Consider the following 23,919-nt stretch of genomic DNA (forward strand, 5'->3'; position numbering starts at 1 on the left):
TTTCCCTTTCATAAATCCATGCTGACTCTGTCCGATTCTGCCACTATTTTCCACGTGCTCAGCTATTAAATCTTTTATAACGCACTGTAGAATTTTCCCCACTACTGATGTCAGGCTGACTGGTCTATAATTCCCTGTTTTCTCTCTGCCTCCCTTTTTAAATAGTGGGGTTACTTTAGCTACCCTCCAATCTGTAGGAACTGTTCCAGAGTTGACAGAATCTCGGAAGATGACCACCAATGCATCCACTGTTTATAGGGCCTAGTACTCTGGGATGTGGGATTATCAGGCCCTGGGGATTTTATCTGCTTTCACTCCAATCAATTTCTCCAACACCATTTCCCTACTAATACTGATTTCTTTCTGTTCCTCTCTCTCACTTAACTCTGTGTTCCCCAACATTTCTGGTATGTTATTTGTGTCCTCCTTTGTGAAGACAGAACCAAAGTATGCATTTAGTTGGTCAGCATTTCTTTGTTCCCCGTTATAAATTCCCCTGTTTCTGACTGTAAGGGACTTATATTTGTCTTCACCAATCTTTTTCTCTTCACATACCTATAGAAACTTTTAGTCAGTTTTTATGTTCCCTGCAAGCCTACTCTCGTACTCTATTTTCCCCTTCTTAATCAATCTCTTGGTCCTCCTTTGCTGAATTCTAAACTGCTCCCAATCCTCAGGTCTGTTGTTTTTTCTGGCCAATTTGTATGCCTCTTCCTTGGATCTAATCCTATCTCTAATTTCCCTTGTAAGCCATGATTTGTCCACCTTTCCTGTTTTACTTTTGCGCCAGACAGGAATAAACAGTTGTTGCAGTTCACCCATGCGCTCTTTGAACGTTTGCCTTTGCCTATCCACCATCATTCCTTTAAGTAATGTTTCCCAATCCATCATAGCCAGCTCGCGCCTCATACCATTATAGTTTCTTTTAAGTTTCAGGACCCTCGTTTCAGAATCAACTACGTCACTCTCCATCTTGATGAAGAATTCTATCACATTATGGTCGCTCATCACCAAGGGGCCTCACACAACTAGATTGCCAATTATTCCTTTCTCGTTACACAATACCCAGTCTAGGATGGCCTGTTCTCTAGTTGGTTCCCCAAATGTATTGGTCCAGAAAAACATCCCATATATACTCCAGGAATTCCTCTTCTACGGTATTGTTACTAATTTGATTTGCCCAATCTATATACAGATTAAAGTCACCCATAATTACGGATGTTCCTTTATTGCATGTGTCTCTAATTTCCTGTTTAATGCCACTCCCAACATCACCACTACAGTTTGGGGGTCCATATACAACCCCCACTAAAGTTTTTTGCCCCTTAGTGTTTCTCAGCTCTACCCATACAGATTCCACGTCGTTGGAGCTAATATCTTTTCTCGCTGTTGCGTTAATTTCCTCTTTAACCAGCAATGCATCTCCACTGCCTTTTCCTTTTTGTCTGTCCTTCCTAAATACTGAATACCCTTGGATGTTCAGTTCCCATCCCTGGTCACCCTGCAGCCATGTCTCTGTAATCCCGACTATATCATAGCTGTTTACATCTATTTGTGTGGTTAATTCGTCCACTTTATAGCGAATGCTCCTCGCTTTAAGGCACAAAGCCTTAAGGCTTTTTAACATTACTTGTCCCACTGTTTTTCACTGAGGCCCTGTTTGATTCTTGCCCTTGATTTCTCTGCCTATCACTTTTTTCTCTTTCTGTCTTTTGTTCTTGTCTTTGATTCCCCCTCCTCTGACTCCTTGTATAGGTTCCCATCCCCCTGCCATTTTAGTTTAAACCCTCCCCAGCCATTCTAGCAAATGTTCCCCCTAGGACATCAGTCCTGGTCCTGCCCAGATGTAACCCGTCCAGTTTGTACTGGTCCCAGCTCCCCCAGAACCGGTCCCGATGTCCCAGGAATCTGAAACCCTCCCCCTCACACCATCTCTTCAGCCATGTATTCATCCAATATATCCTGCTATGTCTACTCTGACTAGCACGTGGCACTGGTAATAATCCTGAGATCACTATCTTTGAGGTCCTACTTTTCAACTTACTTCCTAACTCCCTATATTCTGTTTTTAGGACCTCATCCCTTTTTTTAACCTACGTCGTATGTACAATGTGTACCACAACCACTGGCTGTTCACTCTCCCCCTTCAGAATGTCCTTTAGCCACTCTGAGACATCCTTGACCCTAGCACCAGGGAGGCAACAGTGTCCCCAACCGCCGCTCTAGCTCCAAAACCCAGGCTTCCAGGAGCTGCAGCTGGAGACACTTCCCGCACACATGCTGGCCCCAGGCACTGGGAATGTTCCTGGCTTCCCACATAGAACAGGAGGAACACACCATGGCTTTGAGCTCTCCTGCCATGACTTACCCCTTTAAATTAAATTAAACCTTTTTGAAGATACTTAATATCAAACAATATCAATTACTCTGGGGCCCTTCTTCCCTGCTCCTTGTTGTTACAGAATATAGCCCTTACAAACGATGAACCACGAAATAAGACCTTAAAAACTATAAGCAATAAAAGTTGTAAATACTTACCTGACCGCACTTACGGTACTCAAAGGATCACCTCGTTCCCTCCTCACCTCCTCCCTCAGTCACCAAACTCCAACTTAAGCACCCTACTGCAGCCCAAAGCAGCACTCCAGTGCAGACAGTCAGCATTGTAAGATGGCTTGTTTTTATACTCTCTGAATCTAGCCTCTGAAAACTTGTTTAAGCCAGTTAACTAATGAACTAGTTGTAGCTGCCAGCAGGGCCTGTATAAACCCTATTTCAAAGCTGGCCTAAAACTCACCTTACCAAACTTATGAGGTAGAGTTGAGCAAGTTGTGTCTATACTTAAGGAAATGTAGAAGAATGAGAGTTGATCTTATTGAAACATAAGATTCTGAGGAGGCTTGACAGGGTAGATGTTGAGAGGATGTTTCTTCACATGGAGTAATCTAGAACTGGGGGCATAGTTTTGCAATAAGATGGAGATGAGGAATTTCTTCCCTAAGGGTTGTGAATCTTTAGAATTCTCTACCCCAGACAGCTGTGGAGGCTGAGTCATTAAACATATTCATGGCTGAGACAGACAGATTCTTGAACTATAGAGGAGCCAAAGATTATGAGAACAGGCAGGAAAGTGGAGTAGAGGCCAAGGTCAGATCATTCACGATCTTACTGAATGGTGGAGCAGGCTTGAGGGTACATCCGGCCTCCTCTTGCACCCATTTCTTACATTGGTTGTACTTGTTGAGACAAATGACTCGCCTGCTCCAAAAACACATCCTAGTTTCTTCAGTGCTTTATTGGTTAATGAAAGTACAATTCAATGTTATAAAATGCTGAAAGGGAGGCCAACAAAGCCAATTAACATGGTCAAACTGCATTTTTTTTATTCGAACAAAAAATGAGACAAAAAATGTATTGCTATATTAACTTTCACAACCTCGGGAACATTTTACAGCTAATGAAATACTTTAAGTGTAGTTAATGTTATGATGCAGGTTGTAGAGAAATGCAGCAGCTAATTTGCACCCAGCAAGGTTCTAGAAACAAGATAAATAACCAGACTAATCTATTTTGGTGAATGTTGATTCCATTCTTATGTTGCCGTGAAACTACTTCTTCAACATCATACATTAAGATCAGCACCAATTCTGTAACAGGCAGCAAGTAAAGCTGTTGATTCCATGGGCTCACTTGGCCTGGTGTGTCAATTATTAATTAAGGCAGAGGCATCCAATCTCTGTCCTGAAGAAATCATACGGACTCAAAACGTTAACTCTGTTTCTCTCTCCACAGATGCTGCTAGACCTGCTGAGATTTGCCAGCATTTTTTTTTGTTTGTTTTTATTTCAGATTTCCAGCATCTGCAGTATTTTTACTTTCATCATGCTGGCATCCAGTCTCTGTCGTCTCAGGCCATTGTGAAGTACCATGGAGTTATATAAAGTTTCAATCCTCATTCCCATTAATCTGTATATATATCTCAAGTTGCCGATAAAATTACACCTCGGCGAGTTGATTTACAATACATCCAGCAGTAAGGCACCAACATTAAAATTAAACCTTTCCAAAGCTGCAAAATTAAAACGTGACAAATCAAAGCAATGTAAGGGAACAGGACAAGTGTTGCCTAGATTTTGAGGTCCAGGTTACCAAGGCAAATTGGACATCCCTGAATTAAGGACTTAAAATTGACCAAAAAAAAGGGATTTTATTCATTTTCCATTTGTGGTACACTTTTCTGTGTTTAGTGTGATTGATTTCAAGATGGAAGAAAAGAACCACCCATCTTCCTGTTCTGAAGAAAACAGAAGATTCTTCAGGGTAGAACAGCAAGACATGACCTGTAATGTTTGCCAGGTACAGAGCCAAGGTTGCAGCATAGCAAACAGCAGCTTAGTTTTTAATTGTTATGAGATCTGTAGCAAGTCATTGAATGAACAAATGGGCTGGTCTAATTTCTTGTTGCCAACAAACCAAACTGGAACATTACCCAGTTGGATTGCACACATCATAACCTACAACAGTGACTACACTTCAAAAGTATTTAATTGGCTGTGAAGTGCTTTGTGACGTCTTGAGTTTGTGAAAGATAACGCAAACTGGAGGAACAGCACCTCATCTTCCGACTAGGCACTTTACAGCCTTCCGGACTGAATATTGAGTTCAACAATTTCAGATCATGAACTCTCTCCTCCATCCTCACCCCTTTCCCACCCCCTTTTTCCAACAATTTATAATTTTTATTACAACTATTGTTTTCTCTTTCCTCCTATTTTTAAATTTATTTTGATCTATTGTTTCATCTCCACCTTTCAATCCCTTCCCCCCACCCCACCCACACACGGGCCATCTGCTACTAGCTTGCTTCTCTTAATGTCCCCATTAGCACATCCTTTAGATAATATCACCACCGTCAACACCCCTTTGTCCTTTTGTCTATGACATCTTTGGCAATCTTTACTTCTAGTTTTGTTATTTTTATGTAGGGGTGTGTTTCTTTCTGGGAAAGAAGATCACACAATCACAAAGTGACTATTAGTAATTTAGTATCACAATCTTACAGCACAGGAGGCTAATTGGCCCATTGTGCCTGTGCCAACTCTTTGAAAGAGCTAAAATCTTAAATTCATCAAAAATGAAAATCAGAGATTAGTCTTTGCTGTTTTCCTTACCTTTAGTCCAAGTGTTTTTTTAAATCTTAAACTATTTATTTAATAAAAGGGCCTGGTGTTCCGAAGTCTTGTGTAAACAGATGCATTGATGTTGATCCCTTGGAGTTCATCTTTTAAATAAAGTAGCAGTTAATGAGATAAAAACAAAAAAACTGCAGATGCTGGAAATCCAAAACAAAAACAGAATTACCTGATAAAACTCAGCAGGTCTGGCAGCATCGGCGGAGAAGAAAAGAGTTGACGTTTCGAGTCCTCATGACCCTTCGACAGAACTTGAGTTTGAGTCCAAGAAAGAGTTGATATATAAGCTGGTTTAAGGTGTGTGGGGCGGGTGAGAGAGAGAGAGAGAGAGCCACCCCCCTCCACTTCTCTCTCTCTCTCTCCACCCCCCCCCCCCCACACACCTTAAACCAGCTTATATTTCAACTCTTTCTTGGACTCGAACTCAAGTTCTGTCGAAGGGTCATGAGGACTCGAAACGTCAACTCTTTTCTTCTCCGCCGATGCTGCCAGACCTGCTGAGTTTTTCCAGGTAATTCTGTTTTTGTTTTAGCTGTTAATGAGAGTTGTTTCTGAAGATTTTTTTTGTGTACCATGACAAAAGACATAGGAGCCCAGTAAATGAATATTTTGGAAAGTAATGCTTTCAAAAAAAATGTGTAAGGATGTATTGGAACATGTTTCCTGTGGTGGGACCTACCTACTTGCAGATTTCTCTTCTGTTTTAAAATAGCTTGTCTGCTAAAATTATGTCTGTTAAAAACATTACACTGTGTAAAAATACAAAACTCTGTTTTGTCAAGTCTTGATTACAGTTTACATGATCCCATTGATCTTCGGAAGAAAGACCAATGGTTAGGCTCTGTATATTTTTCTAATTAATCAATGTTTGGTCAATAAAACTATGTCAACCTTTATAGTTTATGGTATATTGAAACCAGGTTGTTCCACTCCAACACATTCCAACTCACTTTTATGGGACAGTGTCATTGTTACATAATGCTGGGGTTAGGGATGGTCTGAATCAATTGTAGCCAGCAGCCTTTCTTCTTCTCCCAGGCTTCCATTTTCATTTCTACCAGCCTTATCATCAACTTTCTGATCTTTTCATTCTCTGTATCTCACATATCTTAGATTTGTCTCATCATTCTTCTAATTATCTTGTGCTAATATTATTTCTGCCATTTGGCCATCTCATTTTCTACTCGAGCACTTTACAACTCCTATTTCTATTTGTGCTTTTCTCTTACCTTCATTTGTTCCTTTCCTTTTTAAATGCAGTTTTTCTGTAATATCTTCCAGCTCCTGTGCAGAGTCCACACCTGAAACATCAACATGTCTGTTCCTTTGACGGATCTGTTGCATGTTTCCAGTATTTTCCATTTTATTTAGGATTTTCAAGCATCCATGTATTTTTTTGTTTTTGTTACTGCATATCATATGGTTTCTAAGCTGCTGAAGCCCAAAATTATCTAGAACATCTCAGGTAAGTCATTTCTACTACTAACGATTGTTTCCTCTTGTCCTAAGGTACCACATTTTACTACCATACAGTAACGCCAAACTTTCATGCTTGATTTGCAAATTTCCACAGCTTCAACTTACAAGTGGAAGCTGCCAAGATGGATGATCTTCCAAATTGGGCCACTGGATTAACACAGCTTCTGAGAACATGCCAGCTATGTGTGCAAATTTGTCCATTTTATTTAGTTTTTATTTTCTCTCCTAAAGGTAGCCTGGAGTCCTTCCAGTAATCTGGACACATACAAAACTTTTTTTTTGCCTGCTATATCTGTCATTTCCTAGTATGAAAAATAGGACCTAACATTAACTAGATCTGTGGTAAACTCAGGTTATTTACAAAGCAACCACTTAAATTTGTCACTGCTGTTTCTCCTATCCTTACAACATCCAAATTACAGCAGTGACTACATTCAAAAGTACTTAATTGACTGACATCCTGAGGTCCTGGCAAGTGCTACATAAATGCAAGTCTTTCTTTCCATTGAGCCTGGATAATTGCATCTAACATTACATCAAAATGTAATCTGAATCACGCTATTTTATCAAAAGATTCTGTGGTAGGAATTTCTGCAGTATCGTGAACATGTTCAGCTAAGTTTCTAGGATCGGGATACAAACAAACAACAGTTCCCTTTTTCCTTCCGATTTGTTTGTTCTTAACTTTATCCTTTAAATCAGTATGATTAAAATATAACAATTTCTGTTATAGCTTGTTATGGTACCAGCAAGGTGCTGCCTATGACACTGCCATTACGTGTCAGTCATAGCTGCCATTCAATAATAGCACTGCGACCACAGAAACCATTCTTGTCAAATTAGTAAATACAGGATACACAACTGCTCTCAAAAGTTGTATACACACCTGGAAAAACAAGCAGATTCCCACCCCACCTTAAACCAGCTTATATTTCACCTCTCTTCTATTCTTACTTAGTTCTGTTGAAGGGTCATTCGGACTCGAAACATTAACTGTGCTCCTCTCCGCAGATGCTGCCAGACCTGCTGAGTTTTTCCAGGTATTTTTGTTTTTGTTTCAGAGTTAAGGATGTGCTGGTCAGCTGGGTCTCTCCAGCACAAAGAGGAAAGTAACAAAACAAAAATAAATATACCTGGAAAAACTCAGCAGGTCTGGCAGTGTCTGCGGAGAGGGACACAGTTAACGTTTTGAGTGTGTACGACTCTATCCAGCTCTACCCACCACCCCCCCCCCCCCACTTAAACCAGCTTATATTTCACCTCTTTTCTATTTTTACTTAGGAAAGTAACAAGCTAGGGTGAGAGAGAGAATCAAGCCTTTGTGTCAGACAGAGTAAACATTGGCCATTATCACACAAGTGCATCCCCAGGCTGAGAGCCCCTCATGCTAGATTTGCTGCTGCTGGGATTCCAAAGCGTTCTGTATTTCTTTCTCACTCTGCAGCCTGTCTATTTTGCTCTTTCAAGCAGGACTTGTGGCAGCAGCACCTCTGAGAACAGATATCCACCTTGCTCTCTTATAGATGGAAATGCAGCTAATTGCGGCACCAGTACACATTTCAGATATACTATAAAATAACAATAAAGACTTTGGAAAACTACATAAACCAGGAGAGATTATCTGCAGATTTTGATGGTGTGTTTGGGAAGTCAGCCAGTCAGTATTCTCCATAAACAAAAAGCAACAGGGTTACACAAAGCATGTATTATTTGCAGCATGTTGAATGACAAGCCAGGACAGGCACATATCCCATCTAATCAAAAAGGGAGGGAACTCATTAATTCTTGCAGAAAAATTGGAATATTCCAAGAGCAAATCAATATAAAAAGAAATCCATAGAAGTAACTGTACACCAACTAGGCTATGAGGCCATAACAAAGAGTGATCTTTTCCTTCACTTATCCCTGCTACAGATCCAGTGAAGTGTTAATGTACAAACTCAAGACTGAAAAACCAGCAAAATCTAAGAGTTTAGTCAGATCTTTAAATTCCACGGGAATAAGTATACACAGGTAGGAAAGCAGTGGCAGACATTTAAGGAGATACTACATAACACTCAACAAAGATATTTTCCATTGAGGAAGACTCTACCAGAAGGGTGCAGCATCTGTGGCTAATTAAGGAAGTTAAGGCATACAGGATTAGTGGTAGGCCAGAAGATTGGGAAACTTCTAGAAACCAGCAACGGATGACTAAAGCAATAATAAAGGAGGAGAAACTGGAGTATGAGAGGAAAGTGCCAAGGATTATAATAAGAAAAAGTAAAAGCTTCTACAAGAATGTGAAAAGTAAAGAAGTAGCTAAAGTGAGAATTGGTCATTTAGCAGGTGAGACTGGGGAAAGGGGAAAATGGCAGAGGCTTTGAACAAGTATTTTGTATCTGCTTTCACAGTAGAAGACATAAAAGCACTCTAAGAATAGTAGAAAATCAAAGGCAAAAGAGAGGGAGAAACGTAAATCAATCTCAGTCACTAGGGAAAAAAATTAATGGGAAACCTCATTGAACTTAAGGCTAAAATAAGTCCCCTGGATCTGATGGCATGCATCTTAGGCTTTTAAAAGAAGTGGTGGCAGAGATAGGAGATACACTGGTTATAACCTTCCAGAATTCTGTGGATTCTGGAAAGGTCCCAGTGGATTGGAAAACCACAAATGTAACACCCCTGAAAGTGTGGAGACAGAAAGCAGGGAACTATCTGCCACTTAGCTTAATGTCTGTCCTTGAGAAAATGCTAGAACTCACTATTAAAGAGGAAGTAGCAGGACATTTAGAAAATGATAATGCAATCAGGCAAAGTCAACATGGTTTTGTGAAAGGAAAATGGTGTTCAACTATCAGAGTTCTTGTCACAAGCAGCGTGAATAAAGAGAAACTAGTAGGAGTCATGTATTTGGATTCCCAAAAGGCATTTGATAAATGCCACATAAAAGGTAAGAGCTTATGGTGTGGGAGTGATATATTAGCAGGGATAAAGGACTAGCTAACTAAAAGGAAGCAGAGTCAAGATAAATGGGTCATTTTCAGGATGGCAAATTGTAACTAGTGGAGTGCCATAAGGTTCAGTCCTGGGTCCTCAAATATTTACAATCCACATTAGTGGCTTGGATGAAGGAAGCAACTATATTGTAGCCAAATTTGCTGATATTACAAAGCTAGGTAGAAAGAAAGTTGTTTGGAAGATACAAGGGTCTCCAAAGTGATATTTTTTATACTCATATATCCTTTATATTCATTCATGGGATGTGGGTTTGCTGCCTGGGCCAGCATTTATTGCCCATCCCCAGTTGCCCTTGAGAAGGTGGTGGTGAGCTGCTTTCTTGAACCACTGCAGTCCCTGTGGTGTTGGTACACCCACAGAGTTGTTAGGGAGTTCCAGGATTTTGACCCAGTGACATTGAAGGAACGGTGATATATTTCCAAATCAGGATGGTGTGTGACTTGGAGGGGAACTTCCAGATGGTGATGTTCTCATGTGTTTGCTGTCCTTGTCCTTTTAAATGGTAGTGTTCGTGGGTTTGGAAGGTGCTGGCTAAGGAGGCTTGGTGAATTTCTGCAGTGCATCTTGTAGATGGTACACACTGCTGCCACTGTGTGTCGGTGCTGCAGGGAGTGAATGTTTGTGCAAGGGGTGCCAGTCAAGGGAGCTGTTTTGTCCTGGATGGTGTCAAGCTTCTTCAGTGTTGTTGGAGCTGCACTCATCCAGGTAAGTGGGGAGTATTCCATCACACTCCTGACTTGTGACTTGTAACTAGTGGAGAGCCACAATGTTCAGTCCTGGGTCCTCAAATATTTACAATCCACAGGCTTTGGGGAGTCAGGAGGTGAGTTACTCATCACAGGATTCCTAGCCTCTGACCTGCTCTTGTAGCCACAGTATTTATATGGCTAGTCCAGTTCAGTTTCTGGTCCATTGTAACCCCCAGGATATTGATAATGGCATTACCATCACTGAATCCCCCACTAAGAGTCAAAGGGTGATGGTTAGATTCTTTCTTCTTGGATATGGTCATTGCCTGGCTCGTGTGACACAAATGTTGCTTGCCACTTGTTAGCCCAAGCCTGGATATTGTCCAGATCTTGCTGCATTTGGATATGGACTGCTTCAGTATCTGAGGAGTCGCAAAAGGTGCTGAACATTGTGCAATCATAGATAAGTTAGTGGGCAAAGTTTTGGCAGATGGAGTATAATGTGAGGCTTTCCACTTTGGTAGGAAGAATAGAAAAACTGAATATTATTTAAGTGGAGAGAAGAGTAGAGAAGGCTGCAGTACAGAGGGATCTGGGTGTCCTTGTACATGAATCACAAGAAGTTAGAATGCAGGTACCGGCTGGTAATTAGGGAGGCATACGGAATGTTGGCCATTATAACAAGGGGAATGGAGTGAAAAAGTAGGAAGTCTTGCTGCAACTGGACAGGGCATTGATGAGACGACACCTAGAGTACAGTATACAGTTTTGGTCACCTTAAGGAGAGACATAATTGCATTGGAAGCAGTTCAGAGAAGGTGCACTAGGTTGAGGGGGTTGTCTTATCTGAACATAATTAGGAGCAGGAATAGGCCACTTGGCCCCTCAAGCCTGCTCCACCATTTAAGAAGATCACAGCTAATCTGATTGCAACCTCAACTCCACATATCCCTAATAACATTTCACCCCTTTGCTTATCAAGATTATTTCTAGCTCTGCCTTAAAAACATTCAAAGACTCTGAGGAAGAGAGTTGTAAAGACACACAGCTCTCAGAGAAAAATTCTCATCATTCTTAAGGGTGACCCCTTAATTTTTAACAGTGACCCCCTAGTTCCAGATTCTCCCACAAGAGGAAACATGCTTTCCACATCCACCCTGTCAAGACCCCTCAGGATCTTGTGTTTCAAACAAATCAACTCTTACTCTTCTAAACTCCAGCAGACAATAAATAGCCTAGCCTGCCCATCCTATCCTCAAAAGACAACACTTCCATTCCAGGTGTTAGTCTAGTGAATTGCTTCTAATGCATTTACATCCCTCCTTAAATATGGAGACCAATATTGTACACAATACTCCATTGTGGTCTCATCAATGCCCTGTATAGCTGAAGCATAACCTCTCTACTTTAGCATTTAATTCCCCTCGCAATAAAAAATAACATTCTATTAGCTTTCCTAATTACTTGCTGTACCTGTGTTCTAAGCTTTTGTAATTCGTGCTCTCAAAATCCCTTTGCATCTCAGAGCTCTACAATCTCTCAACATTTAAATATATTTTTTATTCTTCCTGCCAAATGGACAATTTCACATTATACTCCATTTGCCAGATCTTTGTTCACTCACCTAACCTATCTATATCTCTTTGTAGTCTCCCCATGTCCTACCTAGCTTTGAGTCATCAGCAAATTTATTATCCATACCTTCGGTCCCTTCATCCAAGTCATTTATATAAATTGTAAAAAGTTGAGACCCAGCACTGATCCCTGTAGCACACCACTCATTACATCTTGCCAGCCAGAAAAAGACACATTTGTCCCTACTGTTTCCTGTTAGCTAGCCAATCTTCTAACCATGCCAATGTGTTACCCCCTACACTACAAGCTTTTATTTTCTACAATAATCTTTGATGTGGCACCTTGTCAAATGCCTTCTGGAAATCCAAGTACAGTACATCCACACTTTATCCACCCCACGTTATTTTTTCAAAGAACTCCAATAAGTTTATTAAACACGATTTCCCTCTCACAAAACCATGTTGACTCTGCCTAATTACCTTGAATTTATCTAAGTGTTCTGCTATAACATCTTCAATAATAGCTTCTAATGTTTTCCCTATGACAGATATTAAGCTAACTAGCCTGTGGTTTCCAGCTTCCTGTCTCTATTCTTTTTTGAATAAAGGGGTTATATTCACTATTTTCCAATCTGATGGACCCTTCCCCAAATCTAGGGAATTTTGGAAAACGAAAACCAACACATAAACCATCCATTTCTTTGAAGACCCTAGGATGAAATCCATCAGGACCCGGGGACTTATCAGCCGGCAGCTCCAACAATTTGCTCAGTGTCACTTCCCTTGTGATTGTAATTTTCTCAAGTTCCTCCCTCTCTTCCATTTCCTGATTTACAGCTATTTCTGAGATGTTACTTGTGTCCTCTATAGTGAAGATGGATGCAAAATACCTGTTCAATTCATCTGCATCTCCTAAATTTCCATTATTAATTCGCTAGACTCACTTTCTATAGGAAAGGTATTATGATGAAACATTGAGCAGGCTGGGCCTATACTCATTGGAATTTAGAAGAACGAGAGGTGATCTAATTGAAACATATAAGATTCTGAGGGGGATTGACAGGGTGGATGCTGAGAGGATATTTCGTCTCGTGGGGAAACTAGAACAAGGGGGCACAGTTTGAAAAAAAGTGGTCTCCCATTTGAGGCAGAGATGAAGAGGGATTTCTTCTCTGAGTTAGTCTTTAGAATATTCTTACCCAGTGAATGCTGGATCATTGAATATATTCAAGGCTGAGTTAGATAGATTTTTGATTGACAAGGGAGTCAAGGGTTATGGGGTATCAACAGGAAAGTGAAGTTAAAGCTACAATCAGAACAGTCATGATCTTATTGAATGACTGAGCAGGCCCTGCTCCTATTTCTTGTGTTCTTATAATTCACAAATGAATGCATCAGCTTTGCTCATGATCTGGGTCAAATTTCCAATATCTAAAAACAAGACGTCACTTTTTTTTTGCACTATCAGCTTGTAGAGTTTAACATAATGCCATTATCCCAAATAAATCCACAAAGCATGGAATACTAAAATTGGAGGACAATCTGCAGTCACCATGTCCAGAACTAGAAGATAAATATAATGTGCAGTTGTAAAGTAACCTCACTATGTTAGTAATAGCACACAATCTGAATGGCCCTTTGAAAACATGACTGACATTGAGTTCATTTTAAAATCAACTGTGTACCCATACGAGTGTGGTGTAGATATCAAACTTTTTTTTTTGATAGTTTTCTTTCTTGCAAGGTCCTCCTATTAAGATTCATTGCAGGTAAACACACTAAGGTATCCCCAATATCTAGAATTAAATGCATGAAAGGAGTTGCACAGATGCAATTCCTACATTACAACAAGATTGTAACCGATACCCACCAATGAAAGCATAGCCTTGGTGGTCTATCCATAGGATCTTCACATATTTCAATTAAAAAATAAGGAGTTAACATTCTGGCCATGCCAAGACTTTTTCTTTGGAAGCTTGACAGCAATTTGGTTCCGTTCATCAAGTTTGTGAAGCCAAATTGATGCCCGATTCAAAATGAGATGGAGTCACAGTCACGCTAAAAAAGGAACGCTTCAATTCTCTGCTAATTTAGAAAAACTATATACATGACCATGTAAGTTCATTATAAACATTTTATTTGCTGCACAAGAGATCAGACATGTAATTATGTACATCCAGGAAACTAAGTGCAGTCAAGCAATGAGCTACAATTGAAGTCCAATCTTTTCAACCACATTGGACAAATTAATTTATGTGACTGCAATTTTCTGCGAATATGCCAAACCTTTATATCCATCTGTTATCCATATCACACTGGCAGTTGTATAACTTTATACAGTTAGGCTAGTTGGAATATTCTACAAAAGTTGTATCAATTTTCCATTAAGTTATGGGAAAAAGTGCATGTGTAACATCACTTGAGTATATCTACACAACTAATTCAGTTTCTGAAAGCTCCACATTTGCTTGCTTTTCCAATGAATTCTTTCAAGAGAGCTCCATCCATTTGCCAAAATGCATCAGTGTTGGTGACTGCAGTCAAATGATTCATACAGAATTTGAAGCAAAATTCTTCTAAATCCTAGACACGTAAGAAGGAATTTCAAATTAATACTTCCTTAGTACAAGGGAGCACTGAACATGTTTTGAGTGATCACATATCACCCAACTCTGTTGCAATACATTAAAAGTTGCTTACTTTTGCTAGAAAATTGTATTTTACAAATCTGTAGCTAGAGAGACTAATAGAAGAATGGTGATAACTACAAATTATCTCAGCCGTCACTGCCTTAGGGAGAAGGAAAACCATCAGCCATGGTTTTGGTTTCCACTTGACACCATCTGTGCTTTCAGGGGAGAGGGGAGGACAGAATTCAGCTCAATTCTGATATCTCTAATGGTTGAGTAGCCTGTGGACATTTGTTGCACTGGTGCTTTGGGTAACACATGAAGATTCACTAGATACCAGAAGGTTGCTGGTGCCATATGAGCGGAACCCCTGCACAAAGAGTTATGGTGAAAATACAAGCAAAAATGCACTCTGAAGCAACGATTTCTGAAAATAAGTAATCAATGTATTTAGGGTGAAGGCAGAGAAAAGGGAACATTCTACACTGCAGCCAACGGCACAGCCCACAGAACCAGGGAAAAACAGGTTGCCAATTCAAAGTTATTATATTAGCTACTAAACTTGTTTGATTGACGTTTCCAAATATTATCACACAAAGCCCTTTACTTGAACTCTCTCCCATTTCTGGGGTGATTTGAAGGATGAATTATCCTAGGGCAATGGTTTTTAAATTGCAGAGACTCTCCGGGTTGGGTCGGGTCAGGAGGTGGTGTGAGGAATAGTGGAGGTCCCTGAAGTAAATGTAATTATTAGCAGCATATTTGAGAGCCTGTGGGTTAAATCATTATTGCTGTGAGTGCGCACCACTCCCACAAGCACATCCTCACTTGCAGCCACTATCGCATTCAGTTGGAAATATTTCAAGTACAAAAATTAGGAACAGGGTTAACCATTCAGCCCCTCAAGCCTGCTCCACCATTAAATAAGATAATGGTTGATCATATTGTGGCCTCAACTCCTTTTCTGTCTGTCCCTCCCATAGACCTTGACTCCCTTGTTGGTCAAAAAAAATGTCAAACTTAGCCTTGAATATATTCAATGACCCAGCCTCCACTGCTCTCTGGGGAAGAGAATTTCACAGACTAACAACCCTGAGAGAGAAAGAAGTTCTCCTCATCTCAGTCTTAAATGGGAGACCCTAATTTTAAACAGTGCACTAGTCTCCCCCAGAAGGGGAAATATCCTCCAAATGGGCAAGAACGTGCAGCTAGTAACTGACAGGATCCTCATCCAATTGCCACATGATGTGCTGTCAATGAGCCAATCTGAAGAATCCTTTTAGGCTTTGTGCAGCCAGTTTGAACATGGCCGCACAACCTTTCCGGTGGGCATGAGCAGCGGCAAAAGAAAATAAAAAAGTTTTGGCTATGGCAGTTGATAGGAAAATATCTGCTTCGTATTAGAGCATCTAAACTTTAGTTGGACAGCATTTTTGATCTTGTCTGGAGTTATACCACATGCTGAGAGTTTAAGCTGATGTCTTGCATTTGGGGACTTTACTTGTGGGGACTTTACTTGAAATACAGATGATCAGCAGCTGCTGGTTATCTGCTAAGGGAAAAGTGTTCCCTGGAAGTTCCTTGGCCAGAACTTCTCAGTACTAGGTAGCTTTATGTGCTTTGATAGTGTGAATAAATTACCTTAAAATGGAAAAGTATTTGAAACAACATCATATTGCCATCGCAAGCACTTTAACTGAAGCCATGGGTAGTGCCAAATCCAGTGGTAAGAAACAAGTGAAAAACAATAAGTATGAGGAAAGTTATACAGAATTTGGGTTTATGGAACTCAGTGATGGATGACTGCAATATGTTGTATGTTAATTGTATATCAATTAGTGAGAGTGGAAATTTGGTACAGAGAGGGAAGGACATCCTAAGTAATTTAAAACCAAGGGACAACAATAATTAAGTAAATATATAAATGATCAGAGTAATTAATTAGATCGAAGGGGGTAAGATTAAAATTAATAAGCTTGGGGTACCAACATGGGTTGCAAATTGCATTAAGTAAAAATCTGATATGCAGAAATAATACATCGGAAGCAGGGGATACTAAAAAATGTGTGCATGTATACCGACATATATATTCCATATGTATGCTGATGGCACCCAGCTCTACCTCACCATAAGTTCTCTTGACCCCCTCCGCTACCATAACCTTTGGTGCCCACCACAAACTTCAATCCCTAGCTACCAACTCCATCCCTCTCCCTGGTCACTGTGTGAGGTCATTTGCAACCTCGGTGGCATATTTAACTCTGATGTGTTTCTGACTCAACCGCCAATATGACCTATGTAACATTGCCCGTCTCTGCTGTGTCTCAGCTCATCTACTACTGAAATGCTCATTTGTGCCTGTTATCTCTAGACTTGACTGTTCAAGTGCTCTCCTAGCCGTCCTGCCACCCTTCATAAATTTGAGCTCACCCAAAACTCTGCTGCCTGTAAGTTAACTTGCACTAAGTTCTGTTTGCCTATCACCCCTGCACTTGTCAACCCTCATTGGATCCCATTCTGCCAATGCCTCAATTTTAAAATGTTTATAATTTCAAATCTCTTGATGGCACTGCCCTTCTGTAACATCCTCCAACCCCACAACACTTAGATCTCTGCACTTCTCCAGTTTTGGCCTCTTGCACATCTAAAATTTTAATTGCTCTACCATTGGCAGGTGTACCTTCAGATCCCTGAGCCTTGGCCTCTGGGATTCTCTCTCTAATTGTCTCTACCTCTTTATCTCTCTCTCTTTCTTTCTGTTTAAGAAGCTCTGTCAAACCTACCTATTTGATCACGCTCTTGATCGCCTAGTCTAATATTCCTCTGTGTCAAAACTTGTTTGATAATGCTCCTGTGAAGCACCTTGGGATGTTTTACTACATTAAACGTGCTTTATAAATGCTATTTGTTTTTCATAGATAAACTTCTCACAAAATAATGAGAGGCTTGAGACCCACTGCCTGCAATTCTTGTGCCACTTGGGAACTCCAGAACCCATCATGTGTCCTGGATAGCATCACGTGGAGGAAGTGCTTCCAGTTGCTTGAGCTTGAGGAGCAACTGGAGTCACTGCAGGCCATACAAGAGGCTGAGAATTTTCTGGAGCATGCATGTGCCTGGATGTAGTCACCCAGCAGCTACAGGGAGTTCAGGAGGATAGATAGTGGATGGCCATTTGCCAGGGTAAGAAGAGGTGGGCAATGTAGATATCCTTTAGGAGTGGAGGATACTTAAGTCAGTAATGAATGTAAATCACCTTGGAAGAATACAGTCAAGAGCAGACCCAGCGTGCCTTGGGGCACTATACTGCACAGGGAGGTCCAACAAAGTGTAGAAATCAAAAGGAAATTACAGGGGCCATTGTAATAAACCTGCAGGGCTACAGGAATAGTGTGGCAGAATGGGACTGACTGGATTGCCCTACAGAAACACGATGAACTGAGCAGTCTCCACCTATAACTATAATTGCTGTGGTCATAGAAGATGCAATTGTCAGGGGATAGATGGGTGTTTCTGCAACAACCTACATGAGTTCTGCATGGTGCATTACCTCCCAGGTGCCAGGGTAAAGGGCAAAACTGAACAGGTGCAGAACATTTTGCAGAGAGAAGAGGGAACAGCCAGAAGTCATGGTCCACAGTGGAATCAGTAATGGGAAAAGGGTTCCTACAGAGTTTCAGGAGCTAGGCAGGGAGTTAAGGAGCAGGATCTCAGAGTAATCTCTGGAGGACTCCCAGTGTCAAATGTTAGTGAGTATAGGAGCATTAGGATTGGTTACTGGATCTGGCGAAATGGGATGGGGGGGGGGAGAAAGGTGACATTTTCTGAGAAACCATTCCCCTATACTCTCAACTTTCTGCCCTTTAGCCAATTTTGTTTCCATGCAATCACTGTCCCTTTAAACCCATGGAATTCACTTCTGCTAACAGGTCTATTACTTGGTACTTAATTAAAACATCTTTTGAAAGTCCATATACATCATCAACTGAACTACCATCATTAACCTTCTCCGTTACTTCATCAAAGGACTCATTCAAATTAGTCAAACACAATTTACCTTTAGTGACCATGCTGGCTTTCACTTATTAAACCATATTTTTCCAAGTGCAGATTTACTTTGTCCCAGATTAATGTCTCTAAATGTTCCCCAACACTGACATTTGGCTGATTGGTCTGTAATTCCCACATTTATCATTCTCCCTTTTGTTGAATAGCAGTGGAACATTTGCAATCTTCCACTCCTCTGATGCCAGCCCCCATATCCAAGGAGGATTGTGGTCAGAGCCTCCACAAATTCCACCCTCATTTCCCTTATCAATTTAGAACGCATTCCTACTGAACTTGGTGACTTTTCTAGCTTGAGGGCTACCGACCATTTTAATATATCCTTTTCATCTATTTTTATCCTTTCCAATTTCCCTAATACCTCTTCCTTTACAATATCATTGCATCTGTCTTTGAGAGAAGAGCATGTTGCCAAAGTACTCATTTAGTACCTCAGGCATTCTCTTTGCCTCCGAAAGGTGATCTCCTTTTTGGTGCCTAATAAGCCCCACCCTTCCTTTGATTACCTTTTTACTATTTATATAATAGACTTTTGGGTTCTCTTTTATGCTACCTGCTAATCTATTCTCATACAATCTCTTTGTCCCTCATTTCATTTTGTATTCAGTTTGGTTCTCTGCAGAATTATGAGCCTGATATTTATCCTGAGAAGCCTCTTTCTCTGTTTCACTTTAACTTCTCTTCCAGGGAGCTCTATTTTTCTCCCTCATGGGAATGTGTCTAGACTGTACTTGAACCACCTGCTCTTTGATGAGCTGCCATAGCTTATTTACTGCTTCACCTGTAAATCTTTTGATTCCAATCCACCTGGGCCAGATCCCTTTATAACTCCTGACATTAGCCCACTTGAAGTTGAGTAATTTCACATTTGATTGTTTCTCGTCCTTTTCCACAGTTCTAATGATATTGTCATCGCTGTTTCCGAAATGCTCTCCCACCAAAACCTAATGATATTGTGTCTCTGTTTCCTTAAATGCTCTCCTGCTGAAACATCACCCACTTCATGCTTCAAGAATGTTGTCTTATAAATACTTCGGGAACCCTTGCCACTCCGCACTTTACACATTATATTCCCAAATCTGTTAGGATAATTGCTAAAAGTTCCTCCTGCCCCAAAACTGATCCTAATATTTCAGGAACATGAACCCTGCAATTAAGTCCATATGAGGGTCCACTTGCCTTCTTGATAGATATATATATATATATATATATATATATATAAATGACTTGGGCTACAGAGGGCATAGTTTCAAAGTTTGCAAGTCGTTCGGAACTCTGAAATGTAGTAAATGGTGAGGAGGAACATGACAGTCATCAGGGCAGCTGTGAAATAGACAACAATCTGGCAGCTGGAATTCAAGGCACAAAAGTATGAAGTGAGTCATTTTGAAAGGGAGGCTGGGGAGAGGAAATGTAAACGAAATGGCACAATTTTAAGGAGATGCAGGAACAGAGAGACCTGGGGCCATACACATACACTATAATAAAGGTGGCAGGACATGAGGAGTAGACTGTTAAAAAGGCAGACAGGATCCTCAACTTTATAAATAGAGACTCCGAGTACATAAGCAAGGAAGTCATGATAAACTTTTATAAATCACTGGTTAGGCCCCAGCTGGATTATTGTGGAAAAATCAGAACACTTTAAGAAGAATATCAGGCCAGAGGGAAGGTGCAGAGGAGACTTACTACAATGGTACTAGGGATGCATGGGGAGAGGGAAAAGGAAGGGCGAAGGAAAGGGGAGATAGAGAGGGGAGGGGAGACCGAGGGTGGGGAGAGGGTGGGGGTGGGGGGTTAAAAGGGGGAAGGGTGGAAGGGAAGGGAAGGGGCATGAGGAGAAGAAGGGAAGAGGGAGAGGGGAAGGAGAGAGGGAAGGGGAGGGAGAGGGAAGGGAGGGGGAAGGGAGAGAGGGAGGGGGTGTCGAGGGAGGGGAGGGGGAAGGGGTGAGGTTAGGGGCGAGAGTGTGGCAAGGGTAGGGGTGAGATTGGGGCAAGGTTGGGGAGACTAGGGAAGGAGGGGGAGGGGGATGGGGGCAGGGAGGAGGGGGAAAGAGGTCATTGTGCTTGCACACGAGCAGGGGAAGGACCTCATCCTGAGTGAGACACAGTCAGAGTGAGTGTGGGTATTGGCAATTTGGTGCACAGTGGGAATTCGGTGCACAGGGGAAGAGGTGCTCTTTGCATTTTTGCTTTGCTATCCAACTTCTTAAATCTTCAGAGAGTGGTCTTGCCCTGCTGCAGCAGTGGAGTCTACAAGGGAAAGGAATGCCTGGTAAGTAGTGGGTAAGGTCGGGTAAGTATTTACTACTTTTATTGCTTATTGTTTAAGGTCTTTTTGTGGTTTATAGTTTGTACATTCTGTAACAAGGATCAGGAAAGAAGGGCCCTAGAGTAATTGATTTAAAAGGTTTAATTTAAAGGGATAAGTCAAGGCAGGAGAGCTCAAAGCCGTGGTGTGCTCCTCGTGCTCCATATGAGAAGCTGGGAACATTTCCAATGCCCGGGACCAGCATGTGTGCAGGAAGTGTGTCCAGCTGCAGCTCCTGGAAGCTCAGGTTTCAGAGCTGGAACAGCGGCTGGGGACACTGTGGAGCATTTGCGAGACTGACAGCGTCATGGATAGCATGTTTAGAGAGGAGGTCACACCGCAGCTGAAGGGACTTGAGGAAGGAAGGGAATGGTTGACCACTAGGCAGTCCAAGAGGAACAGGCAGGTAGTTCAGGAGTCCCCTGGGGTCCTGCTCGCAAATCAGTATTCCATTTTGGAGGCTGATGAGGGCACTGGTTCCTCCAGGGAGTGCGGACAGAGCCAAGCTTCTGGCACCACAAGCAGCCTGTCTGTACAGGAGGGGAGGAAGAGATGAAGAGCAATAGTAATAGGGGATTCTATAGTCAGGGGAACAGATAGGCGCTACTGTGGCCGTCAACGTGACTCCAGGATGGTATGTTGCCTCCCTGGTGCCAGGTTCCAGGATGTCACTGAATGGCTGCAGGGCATCCTGAAGGGGAGGGTGATAAGGCAGAGGTCATTGTACATGTTGGTACCAATGACATAGGTAGAAAGAGGGATGAGGCCTTGCATCACGAATTCAGGGAGTTAGGCAGTTGACTAAAAAGCAGGACCTCTCAGGTTGTAATCTGGATTACTCCCAGTGCCACGTGCTAGCGAGCACAGAAAGAGGAGAATAGCGCAGATAAATACGTGGCTTAAGAGTTGGTGCAGGAGGAAGGGTTTTAGATTCCTGGATCACTGGAATCATTTCTAGGGAAGGTGGGACCTGTATAAGCGGGATGGTCTACATCTGAACTAGAGTGGGACTAACATCCTTGTGGGCGAGTTGGCTTGTGCTGTTGGGAGGAGTTTAAATTAATTTGGCAGGGGGAGGGGACACAGAATGTTAACAGAATAGGGACACATCATAATACAGTAAAACAATCAATTCAGAGGGAGTACAGCTGCATTAAGTTTCAAGGGAGTAAGGCAAGGCTGGATGGCCTCTTTTTTACTGCCAGGAGTATTACAGGTAAAACGGATGAGTTCACGGTGAGGATTGACGCATGGAATTGTGATATAGTGGCCATCACTGAGATGTGGTTGAGGGAGAGGCAGGATTGGCAGCTCAACATTCCAGGATATGGAATCTTCAGACGAGACAGGGGACGGGGTAAAAGAGGAGTTAAGGAGTCAGTTACTGCAGTAAGGAGAGATGATATCTTGGGCATCAAATGAAGCTTTGTGGGTAGAGTTTAGGGATAAAAAAGGGGATAATTATTTGGGATAGACATAGTGTTAAGGGCTTGGGTGGAGTGGGTTTCTTGAAATGTGTACAGGAGAATTTTTTAGGTCAATATGCAGAGGGTCCAACAAAGGACGGCACATAGCTGGACCTAATTCTGGGGAATGAAGCCGGACAGGTGGGGGAGCATTTTAGTGATAGCGACCACAACATGGTACAATTTAAGCTTGTTAAGGACAAAGAAATATACAAGTTGTAAAAAAAATATTTTAGATTGGGGGAGAGCAGGGTTCAGTAAAGGCAAGGCAGGATCTGACCAAGGTAGACTAGGAACAGCTACTTGTGGGGAAATCAACAGAAAAACAGTGGGGGGTGTTCAAAAAGGAAATGGGGAGAGTACAGGCTCAACATGTTCCCTCTAGGGTGATAGGAAGGAGTAACAAGCCCAGAGAACCGTGGATGACCAGAGATATTCAGGATACAATGAGAAGGAAAAGAGGGGCTTTTAGCAGGTACAAGGGAAACAAATCAGCAGAGGCATTAGTGGAGTACAGAAAGTGCAGGGTGGATCTTAAGAAAACAGTTAGGAGAGCAAAGAGGGGATATGTGAAAGCTCTGGCTGGTAAAAGTAGGGAAAATCCCAAGATATTCTATAAGTATATCAATGGGAAGAGGATAACCAGGGAAAGAGTAGGGCCCATTAGGGACCAAGGGGGCAATCTATGGGTGGAGCCAGAGGGCATCGGTGGAGTGTTGAATGAATACCTCACATCCGTCTTCACCCAAGAGAGTGAGGATGAACGTAACGAACTCTGGGAGAGAGACTGTGAGGTTCTTGAGCAAATTGATATAGAGAGTGACAAGGTATTGGAGGTGTTGGCAGGCTTAAAAGTGGATAAATCTCCAGGTCTGGGTGATTTGTGTCCCAGGCTGCTGAGGGAGGCAAGGGAGGAGATCGCAGGGGCTCTGACCCAAATTTTTAATTTCTCTCTGGCCATGGGAGAGGTGCCAGAGGACTGGAGAACAGCTAATGCGATTCCACTATTTAAGAAGGGTTGTAGAGATAAGCCAGGGAACTACAGATCAGTGGTAGGCAAACTATTGGAGAAAATTCTGAAGGAGAGAATCTATCTCCACTTGGAGAGGCAAGGTTTGATCAGGGATAGTCAGCATGACTTTGTCAGAGGGAGGTCATACCTAACAAATTTGATTGAATTTTTTGAGGAGGTGACCAGGTGTGTAGATGAGGGTAGTGCAGTTGATGTCGTTTATATGGATTTCAGCAAAGCCTTTGACAAGGTCCCACATGGGAGACTTATAAAGAAGGCAAATGCACATGGGATACAGGGTAATTTGATAAAGTGGATTCAAAATTGGCTTAGTTGTAGGAGGCAGAGGGTGATGACAGAAGGATGTTTTAGTGATTGGAAGCCTGTGTCCAGTGGCGTACCACAGGGATCTGTGCTGGGTCCCCTATTATTTGTCATTTATATAAATGACATAGATGACTGGAATGCACTGCCTGGGAGGGTTGTGGAGGTGGGTTGCCTC

At 41.8% G+C, this 23,919-nt stretch overlaps 1 protein-coding gene across 5 annotated transcripts in view; it reads right to left on the reverse strand.

Moving 5' to 3' along the window:
- Positions 1-14,054: 14,054 nt before the first annotated feature.
- rcbtb1 (regulator of chromosome condensation (RCC1) and BTB (POZ) domain containing protein 1) overlaps positions 14,055-23,919 on the reverse strand; it is a 65,899-nt gene continuing 56,034 nt past the window's right edge. For 3 of the 5 annotated variants that reach the window (XM_041211285.1, XM_041211286.1, XM_041211288.1), the window contains one exon: positions 14,055-14,517. In XM_041211285.1, coding sequence (XP_041067219.1) covers positions 14,377-14,517 — 141 coding nt within the window. In that variant the 3' untranslated portion in view covers positions 14,055-14,376. Of the gene's footprint in view, positions 14,518-20,824; positions 20,882-23,919 lie in introns of those variants that run through there. The other 2 variants (XR_005945852.1, XM_041211287.1) reach the window with 2 other exon arrangements.

Source organism: Carcharodon carcharias, chromosome 18 (assembly GCF_017639515.1).
Source record: "Carcharodon carcharias isolate sCarCar2 chromosome 18, sCarCar2.pri, whole genome shotgun sequence".
Lineage (NCBI taxonomy): Eukaryota > Metazoa > Chordata > Chondrichthyes > Lamniformes > Lamnidae > Carcharodon > Carcharodon carcharias.